Below are 23,959 nucleotides of genomic sequence, written 5' to 3' on the forward strand. Positions count from 1 at the left end.
ACATTTCTACAGCATTGAAGGTCCCCAGTAACACAGTGGCCTCTATCATTCTTAAATGGAAGAAGTTTGGAACCACCAAGACTCTTCCTAGTGCTGGCCGCCCAGCCAAACTGAGCAATCGGGGGGAGAAGGGCCTTGGTCAGGGAGGTGACCAAGAACCCGATGGTCAACCTGACAGAGCTCCAGAGTTCCTCTGTGAAGCTGGGAGAACCTTCCAGAAGGACAACCATCTCTGCAGCTCTCCACCAATAAGGCCTTTTATTGTGGAGTGGCCAGACAGAAGCCACTCCTCAGTAAAAGACATGACAGCCCGCTTGGAGTTTGCCAAAAGGCACCTAAAGGACTCTCAGACCATGAGAAACAAGATTCTCTGTTCTGATGAAACCATGATTGGTTTCTAAATGCCAAGCGTCTGGAGGAAGCCTGGCACCATGTTTTTCAGCAGCAGGGACTGGGAGACTAGTCAGGATCGAGAGAAAGATGAAGGGAGCAAAGTACATCCTTGATGAAAACCTGCTCCAGAGCACTCAGGACCTCAGACTGGGACGAAGGTTCACCTTCCAACAGGACCACGACCGTTAGCCATGTCTTGGCTGTGTGCTTCGGCTGCAGAGTGGCTTCTGGACCAATCTCTGAATGTCCTTGAGTGGCCCAGCCAGAGCCAGGACTTGAACCCAATCTAACATCTCTGGAGAGATCTGAAAATAGCTGTAAAATGACGCTCCCCATCCAACCTGACAGAGCTTGAGAGGATCTGCAGAAATGATTCACCAACATCCTAATATATTCCTGCGTTAGAAAGGTTTGAGCATGGCGGTTCAACCATTACCAGGTATTACGAGACCATTTTTCAGGTATTTAGCACTTTGTGCAAAACTCATGAACAGGAAAATATCCATTAGGCACTAAACGGAAGAAAACTGACAAACAGGGATGGACTACCTGGATGTTTTGAAAACAAAGTACTCCTTTTTCATTTGCAAAACAAAGGAAACTGTTTCCGTTGTATACCCTTATGAACATGAACCACTGTAAATTTTGCCTCTGACCACTGAAAATGCCCACAGGAGAAGATGTGTGAGGAGTCCACATCCTTTGACCTCACGCCCTACGACCTGGCATCAGCCATTGACGCTGTGGACAAGCTGCTAGCGGAGCAGGCCAAAGAAGCCGGGCGAGGAGACGTCTCGGAGGACTTCAATATGGAATCCATAAACGGGGGTCAGAATAATTATTGTCTACACAATTTGGAAACTCATTGTAAGGACAAGCATTCATGATTTCCCCCCCCCCGTATTCATATGCAGAGATCTTTGAAGTAGTGTCCTCCTGGTTCCATTGATTGAGTAATGTGTGAATTGTATTGTTATGACAAATTTTACTACATTGTTCAATTTGAAACGGAAACATTTTTTTATTTGAAAGTGCCACCTTTTAACGATTCTTTCATTCCAGGTTTGAAATTGGACATAACCACCATTGCTAAAATAAAACGTAAGTTATTTTATCCTAATGTTTGTCATGCAACCATCATACACTCCTATCTTAAAAGGAGCAATCAGCAGTTGCTACATCCATTTTTGGACTTATAAATGAATTATATGTACCCAATGATTCATGAAGAATTTAACTTATAAATGCCTCATTAGTTGTACCCCATCAGAACCCAAAATATAAGCTTGTTTTATGCCAATGTTTGGAAACAAAGAACATTTTAAACAAAAACTATATACACTGCTCAAAAAAATAAAGGGAACACTAAAATAACACATCCTAGATCTGAATGAATGAAATAATCTTATTAAATAATTTTTTCTTTACATAGTTGAATGTGCTGACAACAAAATCACACAAAAATAATCAATGGAAATCCAATTTATCAACCCATGGAGGTCTGGATTTGGAGTCACACTCAAAATTAAAGTGGAAAACCACACTACAGGCTGATCGAACTTTGATGTAATGTCCTTAAAACAAGTCAAAATGAGGCTCAGTAGTGTTTGTTGCCTCCACGTGCCTGTATGACCTCCCTACAACGCCTGGGCATGCTCCTGATGAGATGAGGTGGCGGATGGTCTCCTGAGGGATCTCCTCCCAGACCTGGACTAAAGCATCCGCCAACTCCTGGACAGTCTGTGGTGCAACGTGGCGTTGGTGGATGGAGCGAGACATGATGTCCCAGATGTGCTCAATTGGATTCAGGTCTGGGGAACGGGCGGGCCAGTCCATAGCATCAATGCCTTCCTCTTGCAGGAACTGCTGACACACTCCAGCCACATGAGGTCTAGCATTGTCTTGCATTAGGAGGAACCCAGGGCCAACCGCACCAGCATATGGTCTCACAAGGGGTCTGAGGATCTCATCTCGGTACCTAATGGCAGTCAGGCTACCTCTGGCGAGTACATGGAGGGCTGTGCGGCCCCCCCAAAGAAATGCCACCCCACACCATAACTGACCCACTGCCAAACCGGTCATGCTGGAGGATGTTGCAGGCAGCAGAATGTTCTCCACGGCGTCTCCAGACTGTCACGTCTGTCACATGTGCTCAGTGTGAGCCTGCTTTCATCTGTGAAGAGCACAGGGCGCCAGTGGCGAATTTGCCAATCTTGGTGTTCTCTGGCAAATGCCAAACGTCCTGCACGGTGTTGGGGTGTAAGCGCAACCCCCACCTGTGGACGTCGGGCCCTCATACCACCCTCATGGAGTCTTCTGACCGTTTGAGCAGACACATGCACATTTGTGGCCTGCTGAAGGTCATTTTGCAGGGCTCTGGCAGTGCTCCTCCTGCTCCTCCTTGCACAAAGGCGGAGGTAGCGGTCCTGCTGCTGGGTTGTTGCCCTCCTACAGCCTCCTCCACGTCTCCTGATGTACTGGCCTGTCTCCTGGTAGCGCCTCCATGCTCTGGACACTATGCTGACAGACACAGCAAACCTTCTTGCCACAGCTCGCATTGATGTGCCATCCTGGATGAGCTGCACTACATGAGACACTTGTGTGGGTTGTAGACTCCGTCTCATGCTACCACTAGAGTGAAAGCACCGCCAGCATTCAAAAGTGACCAAAACATCAGCCAGAAAGCATAGGAACTGAGAAGTGGTCACCACCTGCAGAACCACTCCTTTATTGGGGGTGTCTTGCTAATTGCCTATAATTTCCACCTGTTGTCTATTCCATTTGCACAACAGCATGTGACATTTATTGACAGTGTTGCTTCCTAAGTGGACAGCTTGATTTCACAGAAGTGTGATTGACTTGGAGTTACATTGTGTTGTTTAAGTGTTCCCTTTATTTTTTTGAGCAGTATATTTTTAATTTAACCTTTTTATTTAACTAGGCAAGTCAGTTAAAAACAAATTCTTATTTACAATGACACAGGGATGCGATCCAGCAACCTTTCGGTTACTGGCACATCGCTCTAACCACTAGGCTACCTGCCGCCCCCTATATAGTTTTAACCATGTGTTGAAGCTATCATTTTGATATGGATGGTCAGTTTTTGCATCTATAGCCCTATGCATTTGAGAGTGGTTACATTTCTCCAGGCCCATCCCTCAGCTTTTTACCAAACCAGGGCGAGGGAGACTGCTTTGTTATTGTTTCTACTGCTGATTGCTGCTTTAAGAAGCATGGGATTTCACCAATGAATGTGTCCAATGGTTTAAATGTGTAATATCTTAGAGATTGCACTGCACAACTCCCTTTTTACATAAATGGTTTTGCAGAGATACTGCTGGATCTGGAGGCGGTGATTGATTCTTACGACGTGTCGGACAAGGGGGTCACCAAACCTGGAAGGTGTGTGCTTTTGGGTTTTACAGAGGGTATACGTGATATTAATATTGAGATGTTTTTGCTTATGGCTGTCATCACCACCCAAAAGAGAATTAAGGATAAAGTCAGTGCATTTATTTTGGAACTCACCTCATAGCACCATTGCAAAAGCACTTGACAGGCTATGCATTTGGTTACTGCTGTCATCTCCAAAGATAATGAAGGGTAAAGCACATTTTACACTTCATGCACATTAGTGTATTTTTTTAGTAACGCTTTTCAAAGCATCATGCTTGCATTTACAGTGCCTTCAGAAAATATTCACACCCCTTCACTTTTTCCATATTTTGATGTATTACAGGCTGAATTTAAAATTTATTAAATTTGAGAGATTATGTAACTGGCCTATGTTACGCCCCTGAAAAAGGGGAGAAATAATCACGAGAGTGATACGGTATTGTTTCCTCACTGAGAACTTTTACTGTAATGAGGAAAAGACCGCGATTTCCCCGCGAACTTGGGTGGAGACCAGAGCAATCGATCTCAGGCTCATAAAGAGCATTTAGTAGATCACAGATTAACACTTTTCCCCTTCAATTAAGCACCACAAAATAAAGTAATCAATATAACATTTACACATTCCTTTTACAATTCTTACCCTTTGTACACTTGATGGATTTTAACTTTTTAACACAATTATATGAATCTTATCAATCTCTATCAACTAATACAGAATGCATGATCTTTTTAACCTTAGATGTTTTAAGATCCTCACATACTATGATCTTACTAATACTTTTTAATGTATAACAGGCTATGAGTATTTCCTTTAACCTGTCACACCTACACCCCATAATGTCAAAGTGGAATTATGTTAAAAATGAAAAGGTGAAATGTCTTGAGTCAATAAGTATTCAACCTTTTTTTGTTTTTGGAGCAAGCCTAAATACAGTGCATTGGGAAAGTATTCCAACCCCATGACTTTTTCCACAGTTTGATACGTTAGTCTTATTCTAAAACTGATGAGAGAATGTTTTTATTTAATCCGTCTACACACACTACCCCATAATGGCAAAGCGAAAACAGGTTTTTAGAAATGTTTGCGAATATATTAAAAATAAAAAACAGAAATAACTTACATAAGTATTCAGACACTGCCAAGACTGTGCAAAGCTGTCATCAAGGCAAAGGGTGGCTACATTGAAGAATCTAAAATATAGAATATATTTTTATTTAACACTTTTGGTTACTACATGATTCCATATGTGTTATTTCATAGTTTGAATGTCTTCAATATTATTCTACAATGTAGAAAATAGTAAAAAAAAGAACGAAAACCCTTGCATGAGTAGGTATGTCCAAACTTTTAACTGGCACTGTATCAGTGCCTTCGGAAAGTATTCAGACCCATTGACTTTTTTCACATTTTGTTACATTACAGCCTTATTCTATAATGGATTAAACAAATATAAATGTTTGCAAATGTATTAACATTAAAAAAACACCTTATTTACACAAGTATTCAGACCCATTGCTATGAGACTCGAAATTAACCTCACTTGCGTCCTGTTTCCATTGATCATCCTTGATGTTTCTACAACTTGATTGGAGTCCACCTGTGGTAAATTCAATTGATTGGACATGATTTGGAAAGGCACACACCTTTTAGAATAAGGCTGTAACGTAACAAAGTGGAAAAAGTCAAGGGGTCTGAATACTTTCCGAATGCACTGAACAATTATCTGTAAGTTCCCTCAGTCGAGCAGTGAATGTCAAACACAGATTCAACCACAAATGCCTCTCAAAGAAGGGCACCTATTGGTAGATGGGGAGGGCCCCCCCCCTCCCCATCTACCAATAGGGGCCTTTCTTTGAGAGGCATTTGTATTCAGGAAAGTATTCAGGGGGACAGACATTGAATAACCCTTTGAGCATGGCGAAGTTATTAGTCACACTGGATGGTGTATCAATACACCGTCACTACAAAGATACAGGCATCCTTCATAACTCATTTGCCGGAATGAAGGAAACTACCCAGTAATTTCACCATGAGCCAATGGTGACTTTAAAACAATTAGAGTTTAATGGCTGTGATAGAAAACTGAGGATGGATCAACATTGTAGTTACTCCACAAGCTAGCTAAATAACAGAGTGAAAATAACTACAGAATATGAACAGAATATTCTAAAACATGCATCCTGATTGCAATAAGGCTCTAAAGTAAAAATTCAAAAAATGTGGCAAAGAAATGAACATGTCTTGAATACAAAGTGTAGACCTAAGCGCAGGCAAAATCCTAGAGGAAAACCTGGTTCAGTGTGCTTTCCAATAGACTCTGGGAGACAAAATTGGCTTTCAGCAGGACAAAACCCTAAAACACAAAGCCAAATATACACTGGAGTTATTTACCAAGACGTCATTGAATCTTCCTGAGTGGACTAGTTACAGTTTTGACTTATGTTCAAGCAGAATTCTATGGCAAGACTTGAAAATGGGTGTCTAGCAATTATCAACAACCAACTTGGCAGAGCTTGATGAATGTGCAAATATTGTACAATCCAGTTGTGCAATGCTCTTAGAGACTTACCCAGAAAGACTCACAGCTGAAATCTCTGCCAAAGGGGATTCTATCATGTATTGACTCAGGGGTGTGAATACTTATTTAGATATTTCTTTCTTTTTCAATAAATTTGCAAACATTTCTAAAAGCATGTTTTCACTTTGTCATTATGGGTTATTGGGTGTAGATTGGTGAGGATTTATTTATTTAATCCATTTAGAATTCAGGCTGTAACACAACAAAATGTTGAATAAGTCAAGGGGTATGAATACTTTCTGAAGGCACTGTAGAAAGCGCTCATCCACATTCTGTACACTTTAAATCATCCCTCTCAGCTTCATCTATGAGTTGTTCCAGAAGGCTCACCTCACATTCGACACAAGGACGCCCATCTTTGAAGCCCTGGAGCAGATCACTGGATATCTGGCTGGAAGTGAGTCTCTGTTCATATGGCTTCCCCTTTATTCAGCCATTCTGATGTGATATCAAGTTCAAATCTAAAATAACATTTTGAAAGCTAATTCAATGAAAATTCTAAAACGTTATTATTGAGCTATTGTATGTCCACTTGTCTGAAGTCCTGAGTCATTGTAGTCTTAGGATTTAAGTTAAGCCTTCCATTATTGACTTTCACTTTTCACTGCCTTTTTCTAGTACTGTACCTTACATTGTAATTTGAATGCTGAGTGTCTGAACATAGTTAGTGATGGCGGCGATACCATCAGTGTTTATTTCTTTTAACAGAACCAGGCATATTCATGAACACAAATGGATTACAGAAAGTGGCGGACATAATTCAGGTTTGGTGCACTTTTAAAGCGTTGTTTTTTTCCCTTTCATGTATTTATTTTTAACATTTTTACACTAAATGTGCAGATGTAACAACAATTCATTGGAATTGAAAGATGTTGAGCACTTCTCAGACCTAATGATTTTCAGGGGGTTTCCTGTCCTACAGCTGGGACAGAGGGAAGTAAAGAAACAGGATCAGGGAAAGAAAGAAGAGGGGGATGATAGAGGGATTAGAGAAGGGAGATGTGGTTGAAATAAAGCAAAATCCAAAGCATTGGAACAGGAACAATGTCCTTGTTTTAAAAGTCTATCAATGTATGTCCAATGTGAATACTGTATCATGTATTTTCTTATCTTTCTCTTCTTTTCTCTCACAAGCTGGTGTTCTGCGTTGATACACAAGAGGGCAACAAAGGTGCAAACATGCCGCCCAACATGCAATCCAGCACCACTAAATTTAAGGTATGTATTAGGCACTGCAGTCACTATCACATCTGTATCTGGATATACAAATGCCAATCAGAATTGTAAATTTGAACCATGGTTTTAATACTGTTTTGGCACATCCGCTGTCACAGGTCCATATCCATAAAGACACCAGCCATCATAAGAAAAAACAAAATACTGATGTGTGGTCTTCATCTTCCTCCAAAAAACAAGGTAACTTTCTGTGTCAGTCATTGTTGAACAAATACATTTCTTCAAAAATGGAGAAGAGAGAGATGTCATTTTTATTTTTTCACTTTCGCTTACTTAGCGAATGCAGCTAACTAGTTGAGCCTACACAAACACCCGGCTCAGAGAGAGATGCTATGTTAGCTATCTGGCAATGGCTATCCAAAACTGAAACTTTTCTAAGTCTAGCTGAGCTTTTGGTTTTCTTAATTTATTGCCTCAGGCCCGCTGGTGTAAATGCTAAACTGTTTGCTGACTGTACACTCTACTGCATGATTGTAGTGGGTTTACTAATGCGTCAGTTCTATTAGCTATGCTAACTATGACATTAGCTAGCTAATATGGTGACAATGATGTAGGCTGTGTAGCAGTTATGATATGAAGGTTTGACTTGGAATGTTTTTTTTTGCCTGGTCACAGACAGCTAATGTGTTGTGCACTGAAGTCCACAAGCGAAGGGAAAATGTGAGAGAGGAGGATAGCGCGTAGATGTGAGAAGGAATTGCAACGAGCAAAGTGATCATGCTGTTTGTATGTGGCTGCAATGAAAGTAAACTGTGTTTGCATGTGATCAGGGGTGTATTCATTCCGCCGATTTCTGTAGAAAAACATTTCTTAAACGGAAGAAAACAGAACGAAATGATTACAACCTAGATCAGCAAGAGTGTGCAAGGCAGTATTGAATGTGTCACTGACAGTCACCTTGATTACTAAAATGTTTCTCTCAACCTGTGCACCTACATTGTAAACTTTCATTCATAGGCTAGGTTGTAGCAACCTCATGATGGCTATAGGGAAAATTTGAGTCTCATGTAGTAGCCCAAACATATCGATGTTACGTTGAACTGGGTGAATGGAATATGAATGATAGTCATCCATATGCTGTAATAGAAATAAGGCCATGCGCATACATTTTTTAAATAATAATTGTCCTCCCTCATCTTAAACGGTACCGACCACCACAGGTAGATATTTCCTTCATTATAACAAAATATTATTTAAACATAAAGGTAAGTATTTTTATATACATATCCTTTTTTATTTGTCAAAATAATAAACATAGGCTTTTTCATAAACTGCTCCAACAGTAACACTATGAACACAGATCTCAAGTTGCCTAGACAAATGGGATAATACTCCGTAGGACTACAGTATATAGCGCTAAGCAGTGCTGAATTAGTGAGGTGGCCTCTTGAGGACTCCATTGTAACTTTTGATTGGTAGCCTCCAATCATGATTTACAGTGCATACAGAAAGTATTCATACCCCTTGACTTATTCCACATTTTGTTGTTCTAGCCTGAATTCAAAATGGATAAAATATAAAAACCCATCTACACATAATGAGACAGTGAAAACATGTTAATTAGCTAATTTATTGAAAATGAAATGGAGAAATACAACATTTACATAGGTATTCACACCTCTTTGCAAATTGAGCTCAGGTGCATCCAATTTCCTTTGATCATCCTTGATGTCACTACAACTTGGGAGTCCACCTGTGGCAAATTCAATTATTTGGACAAGATTTACAAAGAAACACGCATGTCTTTATAAGGTCCCACAGTTGACAGTGCATGTCAGAGCAGAAACTATACCATGAAGTTCATAGGTCTCCGATAGAGGATTGTGCTGAGGCATATATCTGGGGAAGGGAATAAATCATTTCTAGAGTGTTGAAAGTTTCCAAGCGTACAGTTCCATTGGGAAATGGAAAAAATATGGATCTACCCAGACTCTGCCTAGAGCTGGCCGTCCAACCAAACTGACCAACCGGGCAAGAAGGACCTTGGTCAGGGAGGTGGGCAAGAAGGACCTTGGTCAGGGAGGTGACCAAGAACCCAATGACAGAACTACAAAAGTTATTTGGCTGAGGTGGGAGAACCTGCCAAAAGGACAACAGTCTCCGATTAGAGAAATGTTACTCTTTGGCCTGAATGCAAAGCACTTTGTCTGGAGGAAACCAGGCACAGCTCAACACCCGTCTAATACCATCCCAACCGTGAAGCATGGTGGTGGCAGTATCATGCTATGGAGATCCTTTTTAGAGGCAGGGACTGGGAGACTGATAAGGATAGAGGGAACAATGAATGGAATCAAATACAGGCAAATCCTTGATGAGAACCTGCTTCAGAGTGCAAACAACCCTAGAAGGCACTGTATCTAATGGAAACAGGATGTTTCACGTACAGTGAGGGAAAAAAGTATTTGATCCCCTGCTGATTTTGTACGTTTGCCCACTGACAAAGAAATGATCAGTCTATAATTTTAATAGTAGGTTTATTTGAACCGTGAGAGACAGAATAACAACAACAAAAAATCCAGAAAAACGCATGTCAAAAATGTTACAAAATGATTTGCATTTTAATGAGGGAAATAAGTATTTGACCCCTCTGCAAAACATGACTTAGTACTTGGTGGCAAAACCCTTGTTGGCAATCACAGAGGTCAGACGTTTCTTGTAGTTGGCCACCAGGTTTGCACACATCTCAGGAGGGATTTTGTCCCACTCCTCTTTGCAGATCTTCTCCAAGTCATTAAGGTTTGGAGGCTGACGTTTGGCAACTCGAACCTTCAGCTCCCTCCACAGATTTGCTATGGGATTAAGGTCTGGAGACTGGCTAGGCCACTCCAGGACCTTAATGTGCTTCTTCTTGAGCCACTCCTTTGTTGCCTTGGCCGTGTGTTTTGGGTCATTGTCATTCTGGAATACCCATCCATGACCCATTTTCAATGCCCTGGCTGAGGGAAGGAGGTTCTCACCCAAGATTTGACGGTACATGGCCCCGTCCATCGTCCCTTTGATGCGGTGAAGTTGTCCTGTCCCCTTAACAGAAAAACACCCCAAAGCATAATGTTTCCACCTCCATGTTTGACGGTGGGGATGGTGTTCTTGGGGTCATAGGCAGCATTCCTCCTCCTCTAAACACGGTGAGTTGAGTTGATGCCAAAGAGCTCCATTTTGGTCTCATCTGACCACAACACTTTCACCAGTTGTCCTCTGAGTCATTCAGATGTTCATTGGCAAACTTCAGACGGGCATGTATATGTGCTTTCTTGAGCAGGGGGACCTGGCGGGCGCTGCAGGATTTCAGTCCTTCACGGCGTAGTGTGTTACCAATTGTTTTCTTGGTGACCTATGGTCCCAGCTGCCTTGAGATCATTGACAAGATCCTCCCGTGTAGTTCTGGGCTGATTCCTCACCGTTCTCATGATCATTGCAACTCCACGAGGTGAGATCTTTTATGGAGCCCCAGGCTGAGGGATATTGACAGTTATTTTGTGTTTCTTCCATTTGCGAATAATCGCACCAACTGTTGTCACCTTCTCACCAAGCTGCTTGGCGATTGTCTTGTAGCCCATTCCAGCCTTGTGTAGGTCTACAATCTTGTCCCTGACATCCTTGGAGAGCTCTTTGGTCTTGGCCATGGTGGAGAGTTTGGAATCTGATTGATTACTTCTGTGGACAGGTGTCTTTTATACAGGTAACAAGCTGAGATTAGGAGCACTCCCTTTAAGAGTGTGCTCCTAATCTCAGCTCGTTACCTGTATAAAAGACACCTGGGAGCCAGAAATCTTTCTGATTGAGAGGGGGTCAAATACTTATTTCCCTCATTAAAATGCAAATCAATTTATAACATTTTTGACATGCATTTTTCTGGATGTTTTTGTTGTTATTCTGTCTCTCACTGTTCAAATAAACCTACCATTAAAATCATAGACTGATCATTTCTTTGTCAGGGGGCAAACGTACAAAATCAGCAGGGGATCAAATACTTTTTTCCCTCACTGTATGTATTTTGAACACTGAGATCTCATTCTGTATTCACAAAGCGTGTCAGTGAAGGAGTGCTGATTTTAGGATCAGTTTGGCCTTTTAGATCATAATGAATAAGATTATATTGACGGGGGACCTGGGGCTTTATGTACAAAGCTCTCAGTGATCAGCACTCCTACTCTGAGACGATTTGAGAATAAAGGCCCTTGTCCTACAGGTTGACATTGAGATCCCTGTACATTATAGAACAGAAGTCCTCTGCTCTCCTCCTTAAAGAAAATCTGAATCAACCGGTCACTTTAGATCTAGCTAGAGGCGGTGTTGCTTGGCCATTCTCCATCCAACTCAGGTTACTGAGCTAGACAGAGTGAATTACGGACATCTGCGCTCATGTTTGGACCGAGTTCCCCGGTTGAATGGTGTTTTACGATTTTAAATAACCAGTGGTGATGTTTTTCTTGTGGTGTGTTCCAGGAAATGTTCTGAGTTACTGGTGCTTCTCGCCTGGGATCAGCATGCAGGAGTTGGTGAGGCAGGGCGTGCGCAGCATCATCCTCACCAGCGGGACCCTCTCCCCTCTGTCCTCGTTCACCTCCGAAATGCAAATGTGAGTGTGTTATTTATCAACCATACACACACACACACACACAGAGGGGGAAAAAAGCTATAACAGGAAATTAGCTATCAATTTTGTTCATCACCTACTTGTCTTGTCATTCACATGTTGGTCATTTAGCAGATGCTCTTGTCCATAACATAAGAGACAGTTCTGTTTTTGGTGTTTTCAACTGACCTTGGGTTTCCTTTTTTGGGTTTCACTTCTTCTCTTGACCCCTTGCCCCCACAGTCCCTTTCCAGTATGCCTGGAGAACTCGCATGTGATTCAGCATGATCAGATCTTTGTCAGCATAATTGACCGCGGTCCAGACAGCGTGCAGCTCAGCTCAGCATTTGACCGCAGGTGGGCACCTCCACCGCTGTGACTACCCTCTCTGGTGTAATGTACAGTGCCTTTGGAAAGTATTCAGATGCCCTTGACTTTTTCCACATTTTGTATTAAAAAAAAATCACTCACCTACACACAATAACCCATAATGACAAAGCAAAAACAGGTTTTTTAAATGTAAGATCATTTATCAAAAATAAAAACGTACATTTCACATACGTATTCAGACCCTTTACTCAGTACTTTGTTGAAGCACTTTTGGCGGCGATTACGGCATCAAGTCTTCTTGGGTATGACGCTACAAGCTTGGCACGCCTGTATTTGGGAAGTTTCTCCCATTCTTCTCTGCAGACCCTCTCAAGCTCTGTCAGGTTGGATGGGGAGCGTTGCTGCACTGCTATTTTCAGGTCTCTCCAGAGATGTTCAAGTCCGGGCTCTGGCTGGGCTACTCAAGGACATTCAGAGACTTGTCCCGAAGCCACTACTGCGTTGTCTTGGCTGTGTGCTTAGGGTCGTTGTCCTGTTGGAAGGTGAACCTTAGCCCCAGTCTGAGGTCCTAACCTGCTCCAGAGTGCTTTTCATCAAGGATCTCTGTACTTTGCTTCGTTCATCTTTGCCTCAATCCTGACTAGTCTCCCAGTCCCCGCCGCTGAAAAACATCCCCACAGCATGAGGCTGCCACCACAATGCTTCACCGTAGGGTTTGTGCCAGGTTTTCTCCAGACGTGACACTTGGCATTCAGGCCAAAGAGTTCAATCTTAGTTTCATCAGACCAGAGAATCTTGTTTTTCATGGTCTGAGAGTCTTTAGGTGCCTTTTGGCAAACTCCAAGCGGGCTGTCATGTGCCTTTTACTGAGGAGTGACTTCCATCTGGCCACTCGACCAATAAGGCCTGATTCATGGAGTGCTGGAGAAATGTTTGTCCTTCTGGAAGGTTCTCCCATCTCCACAGAGGAACTCTAGAGCTCTGTCAGAGTGAGCATCGGGTTCTTGGTCACCTCCCTGACCAAGGCCTGTTCTCCCGATTGCTCAGTTTGGCCGGGCAGCCAGCTCTGGGAAGAGTCTTGGTGGTTCCAAACTTTTTCCATTTAAGAATAATAGAGACCACTGTGTTCTTGGGGACCTTCAATGCTACAGAAATATTTTGATACCCTTCCCCAGACAATTCCTTCAAATTCTTGGCTTGGTTTTTGCTCTAACATGCACTTTCAACTGTGGGACCTTCTATAGACCGTTGTGTGCCTTTCCAAATCATGTCCAATCAATTGAATTTACTGCAGGTGGTCTCCAAGTTGTAGAAACATTTCAGGGATGATCAATGGAAACAGGATGCATCTGAGCTCAATTTCAAGTCTCATAGCAAAGGGTCTGAATCCTTAAGTAAATAAGCTATTTCAGTCTTTTTTAATATAATTTTGCAACAATTTCTAAAAACCTGTTTTCGCTTTGTCATTATGGATTATTGTGTGTAGATTAATGTTTTTTTTAAATCCACTTTAGAATAAGGCTGTAACGTAACAATGTGGAAAAAGTCAAGGGGTCTGAATACTTTCTGAAGGAGCTGCATGTATGCTAATATAATTTTAGGTTAATTAACACACATTCACTATTTGTTTCAAAGGTTTGTCCCTGAAAACATGGCATCTTTAGGGAACACTGTTGGTAAGATGAACAAATTCTACAAATTAATATCTGTGCGTTCTTGATTTGCGGTGGAATTTGTGTATCTTGCCTTTGCAACCATGAGAGAAACTAGTTACACATCATAAATGTTTTTGTATATATTGCAATGTTAAAACATAATGCCAGTCCTTTTGATACTGCAAAATATTATTTGTGCATTGTTTAAAGAACTTGGGATAATCAAATTGACTTGTCCCAGTAGTGGTGTGTAGAGTTGTAGTGAGATGTTTTGGGATTTAGAGGTTTCTTTCAAAAAAAATTCAATGGTCCAAAGTGAACAAAATAATTTAATGTATTGATTAATAAAAACAAAGGCTATTAATATACATATTTTTTACTAGTGTAATGTGTTTCCTTAATTTTTATGTCATTGCTGTAAACACCTTGAAAATCACTCATTACAGAGATATACAAGGACCTTGAGAATGACCTCCAGTGGCAAATTGTTATCGGGGAGGAGTATATTAAAGGGATACTACGGAATTTTAGCAATGATGCCCGTTATCTACTTCCCCTGAGTCAGATGAACTCGTGGATACCATTTGTATCTCTGTGTCCAGTATGAAGGAAGTTAAAGGTAGTTTCACTAGACTTCCAGCCATTGCTTTAATGCTAGAGAGCATTGGCTCGAGAAACATACGGGAGACAACCCATTCTACTAAATTACCTCAATTCTCCTTCTTTCTCCTTTTTCTTTCTGCAGTGAATCTGGGCCGCATTGTCCCTCACGGTTTGCTGGTGTTCTTCCCCTCTTACCCTGTGATGGACAAGACGCTGGAGTTCTGGAGGGTGAGTGCAGCTCAGAGATCCCTCAGAAAAGAGGTTGTCACCATTTGAACACCCTCAATTCAGCAACTTTTTTGAAATTCCACCCATACATTGATAACTTTTTCTATGAAAGTACTTTTCAGTTTAGGATTTGAATATCAATCCATTTCCTGCAGCGAAATGATTTTGTGTTGAATTGACCCAAGGCCTGATGTAGAGGTAGCCTTGTATGTGTACAGTATGTGCTGATGCCAACTCTACACTTCTATGGTTACCTAGACATGGCAACAGTCGTTGCCATGTGTTGGTAACTGCGTGGATGCAAGGTCTGGACAATGACGTCACCGTAATGCAGAAATTCAACGCTGGAGCAGGCATAGGACCAGATCCAAAGCAGTGTATGTTGCCTAGATGGCTGAGGACAAGCGGTGTGATGAATCATAAATTAAAGACCTTATCCAGTGCCTTCGGAAAGTATTCAGACCCCTTGACTTGTTCCACATTTTGTTATGTTACAGCCATATTCTAAAATGGATTAAATAAAAAAAATCCTCAGTAATCTACACACAATACCCCATAATGACATTTTTTTTTTTTGCTAATTTATACAAAATTAAACGGATACCTTATTTACATAAGTATTCAGACCCTTTGATCATCCTTGAGATGTTTCTACAACTTGATTGGAATCCACCTGTGGTAAATTCAATTGATTGTACATGATTTGAAAAGGCGCACACACATGTCTATATACCGTCCCATAGTTGAAAATAAATTTCAAAGCAAAAACCAAGCCATGAGGTCGAAGGAATTGTCCGTAGAGCACCGAGACAGGATTGTGTCGAGGCACAGATCTGGGGAAGGGTACCAAAAATTGTCTGCACCATTTAAGGCCCCCAATAACACAGTGGCCTTCATCATTCTTAAATGGAAGAAGTTGGGAACCACCAAGACTCTTCCTAGAGCTGTCCGCCTGGCCAAACTGAGCAATCGGGCGAGAAGGGCCTTGGTCAGGGAGGTGACCAAGAACCTGATGGTCACTCTGACAGAGCTCTGGAGTTCCTCTGTGGAGATGGGAGAACTGTTGGGAAGGCGAAGGTTCACCTTCCAACAGTACAATAACCCTAAGCACACAGCCAAGACAACGCAGGAGTGGCTTCTGGACAAGTCTCTGAATGTCCTTGAGTGGCCCAGCCAGAGCCTGGACATCTCTGGAGAGACCTGAAAATAGCTGTGCAGCAACGTTTCCCATCCAACCTGACACTGCTTGAGAGGATCTTCAGAGGAGAATGGGAGAAACTCTAAACCTATTTTTGCTTTGTCATCATGGGCTATTGTGAGTAGATTGAGGGGGGAAACAATTTTATCAATTTTAGGATAAGGCTGTAACGTAACAAAATGTGGGAAAAGTAAAGGGGTCTGAATGCTTTCTGAAGGCACTGCGTGTGTAGGGGATCCTCCTGCTTCATTTTTGATGCTGAGCCTGTGATGAGAATCCTCTGGTCTTACTTAATATAATAACATGCTCTTCTATGCCTGCTTTTTTCCCAGGCCAACGGGCATGCCGACCGCATTGAAAACATAAAGCCCATGTTTGTGGAGCCCAGGGGAAAGGGGACGTTCACGGAGGTCAGTGCTGTAGACAGTCCCATGCAAAACGCTGCATGTACTCTGTCACTACCTGCAGTTTTGTGACCGTAACAGTAAATGACAGTATTCATGGGAATGTTTCTCCTGCACTATCTTTAGTACAGCGAAACTAACTTAACCCATACCATTTCCCTTTTGTCTAGATAATTGATGGTTATTATGACAAAGTCAATGACTCAAAATCTAAAGGGGGCAGCTTCTTTGCGGTCTGTCGGGGAAAGGTAAGACCTGTTTGTTTGTCATGGTCAGTCTGTCTTCCCCATATTCTTGCCTGAAGTACTTCCTCTGCTCTGATGGCTTTATAGCATTTACTGGTTCAGATAGTCGCCCACTCACATACTGTAAATCACTTCTACCAAAAGGTCACTGTTTACCCTCCATGACCTAACATCGTCATGTTAGGGAAACATAGCATGCTACCTCTTTTTAAATGTCAACACAGTAGTTCCTGATTTGGCAAAGCAGAATGTCACCAGGCCTCATTGGAAAAACAGCACACTTTATTATACAAGACCAAATTAACACATTCTACAGCACAACAACAGAGTCATTTTCTGGGAATGCTTTAAAGTCCAAAAGTTATGGGCAGAGTTACAAAGTTGGCTGTCAGAAGTATCACAATCTAAATTTACTTTCAATCTTTCTGTCTGCATATTTCAAGATATTCCATATAAGGGTGCAGCAGTGGCGTGCGTTCATGGATGTCAAGGGAAGCCAGGCTTCCCGAAAAAATTCAAAGAAAAAAGTAATTGTATATCTTTTGTCTCTGTGTTTCATAAAATACACATTAATTCGCAAGAGGCTGCATGCATCTCGCAGGAGAAAGCATCCGAGCAAGCGCCCCTCTTTTTAATTTTTTAAAATTTAACTAGCCAAGTCAGTTAACAAATTCTTATTTTCAATGACGGCCTAGGAACAGTGGGTTAACTGCCTTGTTCAGGGCCAGACTGACAGATTTGTACCTTGTCAGCTTGGGGATTTGAATTTGCAACCTTTCGGTTACTAGCCAAACGCTCTAACCACTAGGCTACCCTGCCGCCCTACCCTGTTTCTTTATGTGTAGCCCATCTATCTGATTCTGTCTGGTCAAAAAGAGTGAAGTTGTTGCTGCAATGGAAGCCAGCGAGCATTTGGCCTCCCTTGATAATAAAATGAAATAATAGCCAATCAGCGTTGAACTAAACGAGCTCAACTGTGAATAGTCCTGGCACACCCCAAAAAAAGTTTAGGGAAGCCAGTTTCGATTTGCTTTTTGAAAGGCATAAGCTACGGTCAATGAACACAATTGCATTTTATCGATGGCAATTTGAATGCACAGAGATACCGTGACGAGATCCTGAGGGCTATTGTTGCCATTCATCCGCCGCCATCACCACATGTTTCAGCATGATAATGCACAGCCCCAAGTCGGAAAGATCTGTAAACATTTCCTAGAAGCTGAAATGTCACAGTTCTTCCATGGCCTGCATACTCACCAGACATGTCACACGTTGAGCACGTTTGGGATGCTCTGGATCGACGTGTACGACAGCGGGTTCCAGTTACCGCAAATATCCAGCAACTTCACACAGCCGTTGAAGAGTGGGACAACATTCCACAGGCCACAATCAACAGCCTGATGAACTCTATGCTAAGGAGATGTCGTGCTGCATGAGGCAAATGGTGGTCACACCAGATACTGACTGGTTTTCTGTTCCACTCCCCTACCTTATTTTGAAGGTGTCTGACCAATACATGCATATCTGTATTCCCAGTCATGTAAAATCCAAAGATTAAGGCCATAGGAATTTATTTAAATTGACTGATTTCTTTATATGAACTGTAACTCTGTAAAATATTTAGAAATTGCTTTCATGTTGCGTTTTACATTTTTCTCAGTGTATTTAGCTTATGTTGATTGGACTGGATTGTTTTTGGTATCGTTTAGTTGTCACTGTATTAGACTAAGCATAGGTGATTTTGATTATGTTGAAATGTTAAAGCTGGAACAGTATAGGCAGCTCCTGTTTTCTTTGTGACTTGTGGTAGCCTAACTCTGCATGGTTCTAAATCAATAGTAGTTTAGTAGTCCAAAAATGTCTGAAATACTAACTTGTTTGTTACATGCAATATGCTTTGTGGACTTAACAGGACAGATGTTGCTCTCCGGTTTTGTGTGGTTGAATTTATTCTGCCACTCTGTCTTCTTATTGTCTCGGCCTTAGGCCTATATATCACGGTGGCAAGGCATATGAACTAACAGGTTATAGACCAAACAACGCAATTATCACAACACATAAGTTGTAATATGGCTATTTTTCTTCCTCGGCTTGGCTTTCCTAGTGATCTCCCACCCCAAAACACTGCTACTGGGGTGTAGTAAGATATCTGATGGGCTGGACGATACTGTTCTTGTCAATTATCTATATTAAAAACGTATACTTAAACTGGAAATCAACCAATCCTCCATCGTTAAGACAATGGAAAAATCATATACTTTATTATGTAAATATTGAAAGAGTGCGTGCAATGGAGAGGAACAACATCTGTCCTGGCCTTCCCTGTGGCTCAGTTGGTAGAGCATGGTGTTTGCAACGCCAGCATGGTGTGTGGAAAGCCAGGGTTGTGGGTTCGATTCCCACGGGGGGCCAGTACAAAAAAAAATATGCATGAAATGGATGCATTCACTACTGTAAGTCGCTCTGGATAAGAGCGTCTGCTGAATGACTAAAATGTAAAATGAACAAAGTAATGCAATTTGAGGACGTTGCAGAGACGATTACAGTCACTGGAGATAGGCGTGAGAAAAGGTGTCTGGGCGGGTATGATGTCGTTGATGTTTGTACCTCGGTATGTTGTCTTTTGTCTGTTTGTATTGTGTAAAAAAAATCGAGGAAAAACCTGCACACATGCCTCCGAGTTTTAGGCATGGCTCATACCTGAAAAATACTGCATTGTTTGAGAACCATTTCCCAGTAAATACAACCAGAAACTGGCTGATACAGTATGACATCATTATGACTTAATTTCAACCAGTTTTGCCTATTGCATCCTCTCAAGCACTGGCTGCTGTTCTGTTATTATGATTTTTAATTAAAACAAATAATGTACTTACATTTGTTCCTGGAGTGTGTCCCGTCTTAATCATTTCATTGGGTAATCTACTTTTTGTGAACAGAAACCTTATAAAAAATATTGTTTAAGCCTTTTGACGTAAATATCTTGTAGCAAATTCAGGGGGTACCGCTGATTGGGACTTGAACCCGTGTCCAGTGACTGTCAACCCAACACCTTAGCTGTTACGCCAAGACATCCAAACTGTTTGGCGAGGTCACAAGGTTTTGGGTTAAGGATGCTATACTACCCCTTCCTTCGGGGAAGCGTTTCCCGCGCCTCTGTATACCAAGTTCCTGAGTTGCACATGGCCCTCTGATGGCCTCACGGGTTCCATCCCACTTCTGACACCAATGTAGAAAATGAAAAAAGCAGAAATAATGCGGTGCGACTCGAGTTTCACAATCAGTTGGAAGATGTTGTCCCCTTTTTGTTCAGTCTCAGTGGAGGGAGGGAGCTGCTCTCTACCTCCCTCCGCTGAGACTGACCGTGTCAGACCAGTGGAGAAAAAAAATGTGGATAATATATTTTCAATCATCAATTTTATGCTCACTTGAGCTGTGCTTCACAAGTACTACAACAACTGATCTATTACTGGTGTGATCATACATCAAGTTTTGAAATATTATTTTGAAATGGTCTGAGAAGAGCAACATTGGCAGGGCAATTCAAGCATATCCCATATGCAGTAATGTATTGGGCTAAACCTACTGCACAAACCTCATTGTTCTAGAACTGTAAAAGGTTAATGTTGCATAGGCTTCTGTTTTTATAAGTCATGTTTAAAATACAAAAAATTCTGAGCGGTAGATCTCGACTTGCATTTTGACTCGAAGTGAAATTGACCACTACCTCAGCTGTCTCGGCAAGATATCCAAACCTCTTAACGAGGTCGCTAAGTGTTAGGTTAAGGTCGCTACAATTTTGACAACGCATGGAGACATCACTCTGAATTGATCTTAAGCCCATACATGGTGTTTTCTGTGTGCTTTGATTGGTTTCCTTGTACCTCTGCCAGGCCAGCGAGGGGCTGGATTTTGCTGACACGTATGGCCGAGGGGTCATAATCACTGGCCTCCCATTCCCGCCCCGCATGGACCCCCGGGTCATTCTGAAGATGCAGTACCTGGATGAGATGTGCAGGAAGAAGACCCCTGGGGTGCAGGTATAGAGGAAGCCCCTTCGCTGGTCCTCAGACTGATGATATATTACAGGATTTATTAGGACTTCACTAATGGGTACCCTTACAGAAGTGAAGTTCATGTAAATTGTCAATTCACATTTTGTTTCTCACTAAAAGCAAACAAAACATTTACTTTAAAACATTTTTGGCAAAGATGTTCATGCACTAAGAAGTTGGACATCTAGTTAATAAGTGTGTTTCTCTGTCTTTCCATGTGTGTGTCTGTAGTACCTATCGGGGCAGAACTGGTATAGACAGCAGGCGTCCAGGGCAGTGAACCAAGCTATTGGAAGAGTCATTCGCCACCGTGATGACTACGGGGCTATCTTCTTGTGCGACCACAGGTCAGTATTGTATGCTGGTCATTTCAGGTGATCACCAGGGGTGCATGCTGGTCATTTCAGGTGATCATCGGGTACAGTTGAAGTCTGAAGTTTACATACACTTAGGTTGGAGTCATTAAAACTTGTTTTTCAACCACTCAATAAATGTGTTGTTAATTAACAAACTATAGTTTTGGCAAGTCGGTTAGGACTTCTACTTTGTGCATGACAGAAGTAATTTTTCCAACAATTGTTTACAAACATGTACAGTGGGGAGAAAAAGTATTTGGTCCCTTGCTGATTTTGTACGTTTGCACACTGATAAAGAAAGGATCAGTCTCTCATTTTAATGGTAGGTTTATTTGAACAGTGAGAGACAGAATAACAACAAATATATAGAGAAAAACGCATGTAAAAAATTGTATAAATTGATTTGCATTTTAATGAGGGAAATAAGTATTTGACCCCCTCTAAATCAGAAAGATTTCTGGCTCCCAGGTGTCTTTTATACAGGTAACGAGCTGAGATTAGGAGCACACCCTTAAAGGGAGTGCTCCTAAACGCAGCTTGTTACCTGTATAAAAGACACCTGTCCACAGAAGTAATCAATCAGATTCCAAACTCTCCACCATGGCCAAGACCAAAGAGCTCTCCAAGGATGTCAGGGACAAGACTGTAGACCTACACAAGGCTGGAATGGGCTACAAGACAATCGCCAAGCAGCTTGGTGAGAAGGTGACAACAATTGGTGCGATTATTCGCAAATGGAAGAAACACAAAAGAACTGTCAATATCCCTCGGCCTGGGGCTCCATGCAAGATCTCACCTCGTGGGGTTGCAATGATCATGAGAACGGTGAGGAATCAGCCCAGAACTACACGGGAGGATCTTGTCAATGATCTCAAGGCAGCTGGGACCATAGTCACCAAGAAAACAATTGGTAACACACTACGCCGTGAAGGACTGAAATCCTGCAGCGCCCGCAAGGTCCCCCTCCTCAAGAAAGCACATATACATGCCCGTCTGAAGTTTGCCAATGAACATCTGAATGATTCAGAGGACAACTGGTGAAAGTGTTGTGGTCAGATGAGACCAAAATGGAACTCTTTGGCATCAACTCAACTCGCCGTGTTTGGAGGAGGAGGAATGCTGCCTATGACCCCAAGAACACCATCTCCACCTCAAACATGGAGGTGGAAACATTATGCTTTGGTGGTGTTTTTCTGCTAAGGGGACAGGACAACTTCACCGCATCATTTGACGGGGCCATGTACTGTCAAATCTTGGGTGAGAACCTCCTTCCCTCAGCCAGAGAATTGAAAATGGGTCGTGGATGGGTATTCCAGCATGACAATGATCCAAAACACACGGCCAAGGCAACAAAGGAGTGGCTCAAGAAGAAGCATATTAAGGTCTTGGAGTGGCCTAGCCAGTCTCCAGACCTTAATCCCATAGAAAATCTGTTGAGGGAGCTCAAGGTTCGAGTTGCCAAACATCAGCCTCGAAACCTTAATGACTTGGAGAAGATCTGCAAAGAGGAGTGGGACAAAATCCCTCCTGGGATGTGTGCAAACCTGGTGGCCAACTACAAGAAACGTCTGACCTCTGTGATTGCCAACAAGTGAAGTGCACCAGTCCCTCCTGCAGCAAAGCACCCCCACAACATGATGCTGTCACCCCCGTGCTTCATGTTTGGGATGGTGTTCTTCGGCTTGCAAGCCTCACCCTTTTCCCTCCAAACATAACAATGGTCATTATGGCCAAACAGTTATATTTTTGTTTCATCAGACCAGAGGACATTTCTCCAAAAAGTACTATCTTGGTCCCCATGTGCAGTTGCAAACCCTAGTCTGGCTTTTTTTTGGCGGGTTTGGAGTAGTGGTTTCTTCCTTGCTGATCGGCCTTTCAGGTTATGTCGATATAGGACTTGTTTTACTGTGGATATAGATACTTTTGTACCTGTTTCCTTCAGCATCTTCGCAAGGTCCTTTGCTGTTGTTCTGGGATTGATTTGTACTTTTTGCACCAAAGTACGTTCATCTCTAAGAGACAGAACGCGTCTCCTTCCTGAGCGGTTTGACAGCTGCGTGGTCCCATGGTGTTATACTTGCGTACTATTGTTTGTACAGATGAACGTGGTACCTTCAGGCGTTTGGAAAATGCTCCCAAGGATGAACCAGACTTTTGGAGGTTTACATTTTCTGAGGTCTTGGCTGATTTCCTTTGATTTTCCCATGATGTCAAGCAAAGAGTCACTGAATTTGAAGGTAAGCCTTGAAATTCATCTACAGGTACACCTCCAATTGACGTCATTTTTCTGGAATTTTCCAAGCTGTTTAAGGCACAGTCAACTTAGTGTATGTAAACTTCTGACCCACTGGATTTGTGATTAAGTGAAATAATCTTTCTGTAAACAATTGTTGGAATAATTACTTGTGTCATGCACAAAGTAGATGTCCTAAGCGACTTGCCAAAACTATAGTTTGTTAACAACAAATTTATTGAGTGGTTGAAAAACAAGTTTTATTGACTCCAACCTAAGTGTATGTAAACTTCTGACTTCAACTGTATATTCAAGTAGGAGCAGATCAGCCTATATTCTTCTTCAGGCAGCGTTGGTGACGGAACATGACATGTCTCTAGAAATAGAGGTTAACATTGTAAACATCACATGACCGGCACATCAACTATATTGTCCTATAGGATTCTAGTCATCGTCCTTTGCCTCATAACTC

At 42.0% G+C, this 23,959-nt stretch overlaps 1 protein-coding gene across 2 annotated transcripts in view; it reads left to right on the plus strand.

The window, feature by feature from the left end:
* The window catches only part of rtel1 (regulator of telomere elongation helicase 1), a 64,827-nt gene that overhangs the window by 9,382 nt on the left and 31,486 nt on the right, over positions 1-23,959 (plus strand). For both annotated transcript variants that reach the window (XR_003870267.1, XM_029719721.1), the window contains exons 9-23: positions 1,068-1,221; positions 1,456-1,494; positions 3,723-3,795; positions 6,668-6,765; positions 7,077-7,132; positions 7,503-7,586; positions 7,703-7,784; positions 12,051-12,183; positions 12,424-12,537; positions 14,146-14,186; positions 14,911-14,996; positions 16,527-16,604; positions 16,769-16,846; positions 20,737-20,883; positions 21,130-21,245. Coding sequence is in view for 1 of the 2 variants with exons in the window: in XM_029719721.1 (XP_029575581.1) it covers positions 1,068-1,221; positions 1,456-1,494; positions 3,723-3,795; positions 6,668-6,765; positions 7,077-7,132; positions 7,503-7,586; positions 7,703-7,784; positions 12,051-12,183; positions 12,424-12,537; positions 14,146-14,186; positions 14,911-14,996; positions 16,527-16,604; positions 16,769-16,846; positions 20,737-20,883; positions 21,130-21,245 (1,379 nt within the window). In the remaining variant the exon portion in view is untranslated. The remainder of the gene's footprint in view (positions 1-1,067; positions 1,222-1,455; positions 1,495-3,722; positions 3,796-6,667; positions 6,766-7,076; positions 7,133-7,502; positions 7,587-7,702; positions 7,785-12,050; positions 12,184-12,423; positions 12,538-14,145; positions 14,187-14,910; positions 14,997-16,526; positions 16,605-16,768; positions 16,847-20,736; positions 20,884-21,129; positions 21,246-23,959) is intronic.

This window comes from Salmo trutta, chromosome 28 (assembly GCF_901001165.1).
Source record: "Salmo trutta chromosome 28, fSalTru1.1, whole genome shotgun sequence".
NCBI lineage: Eukaryota > Metazoa > Chordata > Actinopteri > Salmoniformes > Salmonidae > Salmo > Salmo trutta.